The sequence below is a fragment of the Trachymyrmex septentrionalis genome, unplaced genomic scaffold, assembly GCF_001594115.1.
Source record: "Trachymyrmex septentrionalis isolate Tsep2-gDNA-1 unplaced genomic scaffold, Tsep1.0 scaffold147, whole genome shotgun sequence".
NCBI classification, from domain to species: domain Eukaryota; kingdom Metazoa; phylum Arthropoda; class Insecta; order Hymenoptera; family Formicidae; genus Trachymyrmex; species Trachymyrmex septentrionalis.
In genome coordinates, this window is record NW_017304620.1 from 592,754 (window position 1) to 601,858 (window position 9,105).

The 9,105-nt window shown below is 30.6% G+C and overlaps 1 protein-coding gene across 11 annotated transcripts in view; it reads left to right on the top strand.

Annotated features, from left to right (window-relative positions):
- LOC108745695 (glutamate-gated chloride channel) overlaps nucleotides 1-9,105 on the top strand; it is a 549,841-nt gene that overhangs the window by 445,159 nt on the left and 95,577 nt on the right. For 9 of the 11 annotated variants that reach the window (XM_018481999.1, XM_018481995.1, XM_018481994.1 and 6 more), the window contains one exon: nucleotides 6,894-7,007. The exons of 1 other annotated variant lie outside the window; for it this stretch is intronic. In XM_018481999.1, the coding sequence (XP_018337501.1) occupies nucleotides 6,894-7,007 (114 nt within the window). Of the gene's footprint in view, nucleotides 1-6,884; nucleotides 7,008-9,105 lie in introns of all 11 variants that reach the window. One more of the 11 variants, XM_018482001.1, reaches the window with a different exon arrangement.

The following is a 9,105-nucleotide window of genomic DNA, read 5'->3' on the forward strand; positions in this document are numbered from 1 at the left end:
AAACTGCTTATAAAAAAGAGTTTTATTTGAAAAATTATTCTACAATTGAATGCTCCCCTTCAATGTACTCCCCTCCCCTCGCCACACACCGTTCCATTCGTTTTTTCCATTGGTCAAAGCAATGCTGGAAGTCTTCTTTTGTAAGAGCATTTAGGAGCTCCGCCGATTTTCGCTTCACCTTTTCCATCGACTCGAACCGGGTTCCTTTTAAGGCAGACTTGATCTTCGGAAACAGGAAAAAGTCACAGGGTGCTAAATCAGGCGAGTACGGCGCGTGTTCGAGCACTGGAGTGCCTCTAGCGGCTAAATAACGCTTCACAGACAGCGCGTTATGGGCAGGTGCGTTGTCCTGGTGTAAGATCCACGACTTGTTTTTCCACAACTCCGGCCGTTTCTTACGAACTCGCTCTCGCAGTGTTGCCAAAACTGTCAAATAGTAAGTTTGGTTTACAGTTTGACCCTCTGGAACCCATTCAGTCATCACGATGCCGTTGATGTCGAAAAAAACGATTAGCATGGCTTTAAATTTCGATTTCGACATCCTTGCTTTTTTCATTCTTGGCTATGCAGGAAGGAGTTTTCCAGTGCATGGATTGCCGCTTAGTTTCAACATCGTATTGGAATATCCAGGTTTCATCGCAAGTGATGATGTTTTCCATCAATTCAGGCTCTTCATCTAACCTCTCAAGAAAATCTAAGCAGATCTGTTGACGGACGAGCTTTTGGTCAGGGGTCAAATTTTTTGGGACCAACTTCGCACAGACTTTCTTCATGTTTAATTCGTCATGTAAAATTTTTCTGACAGTTTCTTTATCGGCGTTTACAGTCTCAGCAATCATCCGAATGCTCATACGACGATCTCCGCGCACAATTTCATTGATTTTGGTCACTGTTTGCGGAGTTGAAACAGAGACAGGTCGACCTGGTCATCTTCGGTGCTCTCTCGGCCTTCAGAAAACCGTTTATACCATTCAAAAACACGCGCACGAGATAGAGAATTCTCACCATAGGCCTCTTTCAACAACTTATAGCACTCAGTCGGAGTTTTTTTTAATTTAACGAGAAATTTCACATTGATCCGTTGCTTGTGTTTTTCATCATACATTGTTATCGGCAGAAAAAAACAAGTTCGTTTCTAACCTCTATAGAAAAAATACTACTACTGTGACAAAAACGTGTTTTCGTACTGGAATAATAGACACTTCCAGCTATCCAACGCTGCATTCGTTTCCCACCCTACCCCTCTAGGACGCCTTCTGCGCGCGCAGTCTCGTTATTTAAAGCCAGACCTCGTATATTTGTAGAACTTCCTGGTAGTGTATTCTTATAGTTCATGATCCAACTTGTGTTAAATGTAAACATTAATTTTAAAATCTATCATCGTTTATTAGACACAAAATATATTTCTTTGCAGAAAGACCTATTGTTGAAACGACTTATTTTATTATTTTTGGAAAATTTCCCAAGCTTTCCTGGATAAATAAGCATTTTTTCATGAATACGGACTTCCAAAATGACAACTACATAGATTTTAAAGATGTCCACTCAGGGTTAATTTTGACCATTTTTTTACACACCCTTCTTCCCAAATAAATCAATTACATTAAAAATTATAACGTAAAAAATAATTTAAATTGTATTTAATAAACTGATGAGGAAAAATCAAAGTCAACAATATAGAGTTCATAAGATCTATAGCCTATAGCTTATTATAGCCTATTAGGATCCCAAATAGGCGTTATTAGAGCCCTACATAGGCATTATTAGAACTGATAGGGCAAATTAGAGTCAACGTTTATCTCAGCTAAAAGTTTTAGGGCTTTTAGTCCGAATCTACAATAGGTTTTTGAGCCTTAAGCCATAAAAAATGGACGAATCGTAGTCAATTATTCTTCTCGTATTCGACTGTAATTGGTCAAATTCTTATGGCTTAAAGCTTAAAACACCTACATCCGGACTTATAGATCTTAATAGTGCCTTATATAATCTATTTATTGTCTCTTAAGGCCATATTTTACGGAGCCGAACCTGCTCGAATCGTTCTGGAAACAGTCGATGACATACGTTTGGTAACATCCCCTATTTCAAATTCCTGCACTACTATATGAGCATATCCTTGTATTTATATCACGTCGTTGTTCTCGTCTTAGTTCGGATCTACAATAGGTGTTTTAAGCCTTAAATCATAAGAAATTGACCAATTACAGTCGAATGAGGAAAAAAATCGACTGTGATTCATCCATTTTTTATAGATTAAGGCTTCAAAATCTATTGTAGATCCGAACTTAGCATAAAGACACTACTGTATCTTCAGATTACGTTAGCGCTAAGACAAAAGAAATACGCGTCGATAAAGTAAATTCTATTGAGATGTATGATTATTAAGGTTATTTATTTTACTTTACAAAATGTAAAAGAATACCTTACTGTACCGTTACATAATAGAACTACCAATTTCATAACATTTACTAGAATTCTAGTTGGGAATGGAAAGTTACTTTTTAAAAGTAACAAGTTATAATTACTTGTTATTTAGTAGAAAAAATAACAAGTTATTGTTACTAGTTACCAATTTTTAAAAGTAATTCATTACAGTTACCGTTACTCGAGGAAGTATCTTTTTTTCCACGCGAAGTGACTCTCACCCCACCTCCCCCCTGCCAGAGTCGCTTCGTGTAGAAGTCGTACACTCCTAAGGAAAGTTATAAAGTATACTTTAAAGCAGAAAATTTATGTTTTATATGGTAGAAAAGAAACATTATATATTTTTCAAACTTTTTTTGTTAATAATTTTTTAATGAATGATGAGCTAAAACCTGGTGGAAGTTACTCAGAGTCGTGACCTTAAAAACATATATCAAAGTCATCGGAGCCACTCCTCTATTCAGCATATTTACCAAAATAACTTGTAGTAACTTCGTTACGAGTAAGTTCCATGCCTTGATTCTAGCGTACTTTACACTTTCCTTCGTGTGGGATTCTCTCGAAAAATATTGCATTCAAATGATTGTTACCTTACAGTAAAATAAATCATACTCTATTTTCAAAACTGTAACACGAACAAATCAACACTTTGCACACTTGTATTTTTTATTGCGTAATGAAGTAAATTTTGTCAACGCTAAGGCAAAAGATACTTGATGAAGTAAATGACTGAAGATTCGCGCGAAATATGACGGGTCAAATAACAATCGAATGCCAAATTGTCTAGATAAGCATGCGATTATAGCTCAGTGTTAGCTTGTTAGGCTACCATCCCAAAAATCTTAGGTTCAAATCCAGTCGATACCGCATACACAGACAAAATTTTAAGTAATATGCGCTATAATTCTAATAAATTATGTGGAATTGGTAGGTTCATGTAGAAACAGGCGTCCATTTATGTAAAATTTACTTTATTTTTCTGATAGCAATCGTTGTATAGTCATACTGTAAAGTACTTTTTACATTTTGTAAAGCATAATTTTACATTATTATGACTAATCGACAATCACTCATTTATTAGAAATGTAAAGAAAATTGTATATAAGTCCCTATACATAAGACGCCTGTCCCATATTTACTTGAAAATTCCATAAAATTGATTAGAATCCGAATGTACATTATATTTTTCTCCATGTATGAATAGTTAAATGTTGACCGTTACTAATTTGAAAACTATTGTAGCTTTGATATTTTGATATATTAGAATTTATATATTTTATATATTAAAATTTATATATTTTTATATATTAGAATTTTTAAATCTTATTTTTAAATCAGGAATATGTTATTAAAATTTTAATCGCGAATTATGATATTCTGTACACTGAAAGAAAAAGACATAAAAAACAATGACTCACTCGTGAATGATTTTTACAGTAGGAGGATAAGATAACTCAATCTCAGTAATTTTCAATATTTAATTCATGGCTTTTTGCAATTTACATTATGTCATATGATATTAACATTCACCGGCAGTATTCAATACGATTTTAAAACAATAATGATCGCTAACAAGACACCTTCGCTAAATCAGCTTGTTAATATCATGCATTTTTCATGCATTTATAATTAACATGAAAATAATACTTAATTCGTATTTCCAGTGCATCCTTTTCCAAAAATATCACATGCTTTTATGTGCAAGCTTAATTGCTTTTTCTTAATAAAGCCTAGTACGCGTTATTTTAATTATTATTAGTTTGCTTATAAAAAGTCGCGCCACTGGTTATCAATTCATTACCATACTTTTTTCTGATAAAAATCTAAACAATATGTATGTCCAAGATCGGAACACAAGACGTTTTACATTTCGATTTTGGATACGTGTGCTGGATAAATTAGTTTGTGCTATAATAACGCAACACAACATTATGACACGTATCAAAAGTGTCATAATATTGCTTTTTTCACGTTTATTAATTGTTTAGGTCATATTTACAATTGTTTACCCTATCTATATACAAAAATCTCAGAATTTAATGAACAAACTACAAAGTTTATTCTATAAATGAATATAAAAAAAAATGTTATATGAAGTTTGACTAGATATTCTTTGTTATAAAGGGTACGGGAAGGGTTTGGGAAGTTCGCTACTAGCGCTATCGAACGCTAACGCTGTTCGAAGAGCTCCCTACCAACGCTATCCGTGACGTCATTGTCGGTAGCGTTTACCGTCATAACTTGCACTACCAACGCTCTTGCTTCCGAAGTAGTGCATGAGTAGCATTAGCGTTTGTGAGTTTTATGAACGCTAGTAGTAGTAAAGATAGTGCTGTTTTTTGCCATTTCAGTTTCTTGTGGTTTCCTGTCTCTTCTGTTCCTGCCATTTTCATAATTTTTATATATTAAAACATGCAGATATTAATACATTACGCTATTTTTATCACGCAACTTTTTAATCATAATCTCAGATAACATAACTTTAAATTATGACAAATATGTGCAAATAAATAACATAAAAATTTTACTTTAAACGTAAATATTAAATCTATTTTATACCGTACAGTATAATTTCAAAGAAAAGGAGGATTACCTTGGAATCAAAAATTATTTACAGCGATGAAGAGGTACGTTCGAGGAGACACTATCAACGCTACCAGTGCGTCGTAAATGCTAAAAATCGTTCATAAAACTCACTATCACTATTGGCTACACGAATAGTGTTAGTAGCGTTTGCGTTGATAGCGTTGATAGCGTCTCCTCAAACATACCCAAAGTTATAAATAAATATTGCAACAGAACAAATATTGAAATAGGAAACAACAAATTATCTATTGCGCAAAATATGAAAGTAAACATTTTGTGTATGAAAGGATTGAACATGTTTATCTCGTATGTATATTCATATCACATTTACTATCTTTAAACGATTCCATATTATTTTAACCTGTGTGTGAATATGATATTTGTTTAGCCTTGAAACAACGACTACGCTCAAAAATAATAGTTGTTAAATAAATTTCCATTGTCGCAACTGCCATTAAAATGTTGAAATAGTAACTGCCATTAAAATGCCAATGTTTCATTAAAATACTATTAAAATGTTCAATTTTAAAATTTATTTATAATTTAGCAATAATTTTCTAACCAAACTTCATACATCTTTTTTTCTTATTTCCACTGTATAGAATATGATCTCGCAGATTATCTGTTAAATCCTGAGACACCCTGTACATAAAAATGAGATAAAAGGATTAATAAACAATACGATAGAGAATGTGAAAAATCAAAGCTTAATGCATATGTGGAAATTTTTGAAAAAAGGGAGAAGATCTAAAAAAAGAAAAAATCAGAAAAAGAATGAGAATCAAAAGAGTAGATTATTGTTTAAGTTTATAATATATTATATAAAATATTGTCCCAATATTTTATAATGTATTGGGTTGTTCTAGAAAGTTTGTGCGATTTTCTTTAGTTCAAAATTATACATAGAAAAAATACGAATATGTTGCGAAACCTACTCGGTTTCGACCTATCATAAAAGTTTGAAGTTTTTTCTACAAAATCGTTTTTTAAAAATGTTCCTACGACTTTTTCTTCTTGAGTTACTTGCGAGTTAAATAAAAAGGATTATTGTGACTTGGATTGATTATAATTCTATTAAAAGTCATCATATTGCAATTAAAAAACAAATTCTTAAAACTGAAACTTTGCTTTATCAAATAATATAATTGCTAATTTTTTTAATGTAAAATATAAATAAATTTGAGACAAATGTGACATTACTATTCTTTTAAACATTGTGCAATGCTAAAAAGGTAGCATTACTGTCTTTCTAAGCATTGCACAATGGTTACAAGGAAAGTAATGTCATATTTTTAATTAAAATTTATATATATTATATTTTTTTAATTGGCAATTATATCACTTGATAGAGGAAAGTTTCAGCTTGAAGAATCTGTTCCTTTAATTGTAGTACGATTTTTAACAGAGTTATGAACAATTAAAATCACAATGCTCCTGTTTAATTCGCGAATAATTTAAGAACAAAAAAGTAGAAACATTTTTAAAAATGATTTTGTAGGAATAATTTGAAGTTTTTACGATAGATAGGCGAAAATATTTTTCGCAAATTTTTTTTAACACATGACAGACCCAAATAAAAAGCAAATTTTCCATCTTTTTTAATTCGTAGTTTTCCGAATGTAAAAATTGTCAAACTCACAGAGACTTAAAAAACAGAAAGTAACCTTTTGAAAAAATAGAGATTTCAAGCTTTAAAATCCTTTTTTTAAATTTAAATTTTATTCACTTTTAAAATAAATTGTATATACAATTTTGAGTTTTAAAAAATTTCATAAACTTTCTGGACAACCTAATATATAATATTATAAATAACATATAATAAAAAGAATTTATAATTAAAAATATAAGTGTCTTCTATGGAGACCCTGTCGTAGGGTAAAAAGAAGAGAGAAGGCGGAGCTACTGGTGGTACTACTGGACCGAACGAAATTATTGCTTGCACTAACTGCGGACCTAATCCTTGCACACATACGACAACAAACGGTTGCACCGCCGAGGTAAGCAAGTTATTATATATACAAGTATAATAGTATATTATATAAAATACCATTGTATTCCTTTCTTGAGAAATATAAAAATGTATTTGGAATGTAAATAAACTTAATTAAACAATAAGAAATAGAAATAATGTCCATAACGGTCAAAACTAAATCTTTAATGCTTAAATAATTTAATCTGAATAGTATATAGTATATACTATATACTATATACTAAAGACTATATAATATATACTATATACTATATATGTACATATATACCATATATGTACATATATATTTACCATATTTGTAGACATTCGAATTGCGCGCCGAATTGATTTTTCGGATTTGTAAACAAAATTAAACTACTGTAGTATTGTAATATTACAAATTAAGTTGACAAGCTGCCCCTGCTCATAAGCATATAGGCAACCCGACTTACTGATTTGTAGATATCAGAAGCACTCTGTATATACATAGTATATATTGTACAATAATTCAGATTGAATTATTTAAGCATTAAAGATCTAGTTTTTACCGTTATAGCCATTACTTCTATTCTTTATTATTAAATTTTCAAATGTACGGTCCAGATTCTTATTGAGATTCTTATTGTTTAATTAATTAATTTAATATATTTTTTATTAATATTAAAAATAAAACATCATTAGTCAGTGGCATAAGAGTAATCAACAGTTCTCTGAAAAAAAACCGAATATATTAAAAATTAAAGTTATATTTTAAAAGCACATTATGGTCACTAAAATGCATTTACTTAATTAATGACACTAATTAATGACACTCAATTACCATTATCGTTAACACTTCGTTGACACACATGTTTCGCGATCTTTACTTAGCACACAGGTGCGAATTCGCATCACTGTGGTGGTTTATAACTCCTTCACAATAAAGATAATTTAATCCATTTTTTTTTCCATTTCAAGGAAAAAAGGAAAGGAATAATTTTGACTCAATTATGTAAATATCGAAAATCATTATATTAGTAAAAAAAATCTTTTAAATTGAAATTCTGAAAAAAATTACGTTTTTTTTTCAATAATCATTTTTTTAATAATTAATAGAATAGTAATTATTAGAATTTAAAAAAGTGCACATTTTCAAGAGGAAAGATAGTACTATAAGATGTATACCTATATTATTTTTCCAAATTTCTCGGTGACCTAGTTTTCGTTCGGTGCTGACAACGGATAATTTTGATTTACTTTATTGCTTGCTCAAAGAGTCGAAGGATATTAAAGACTATTATGCATGGAAAGTAGAATCCTTAACTTTTTTTACGGACGGGTGATAGTATTATATTAAAGAATTTATTTTCGAACTAGTTTTACAGCTAAAAAAAAGAATGAATTAGCAAGTGTTAGTTATAGCTTATCGTCGAGATATGATTCTTATAATATTTTCGACTAAAGTTTTGAGTAAAAATCTTTAAATCTTCTAAATGTGTCAAAGATAACTGCTTCAAAATAAATATTCGTGTTTCGCATCAAAGCTTCTTCGTGATTAATCAGATATTTTTAATCGGATATGCGTCCAGAGATTAATCAATCTATCGATCAATGATAAAAGCTTGTCTGGTGGAAAATATGATGATAAGCTATATTAATAATAACGATAAATAATTGGATGCTATAACTAAATGCATTTTAATAAATGTAATGCACTTTTAAAAAACTTTTAAATTTTTTTTTTTTTTTAATATACTCGGTTTTGTTTAGAAAACTGCTATTTTTGTGTCATTAACTGTACATAATGACGCTTTATTTAAAATTAATTGAATATATTTTTAATTAATTAATTAAATGCTGGAAAAATACTAGAGATCCAGGTATGACTCCCAACTGAATATTTTTAGCAATAAATTTATGTACCGAAGAAACAAGCAATCATTTGCTTGGCAGCACTGCGTGAACGAACAACTTTTGTTGGTTTTGGTTCATTTTGAAATACCCAAACAGTGGATTGTTGTTTACTTTCGGGCTCATACGAATAGATTCATGTTTCGTCCCCAGTAACGATATTGTAGACCAAATTTGATCGACCTCGGTTGAATTTTTTGAGCATTTCTTTGCTTCATTTAACACGAGACTGTTTT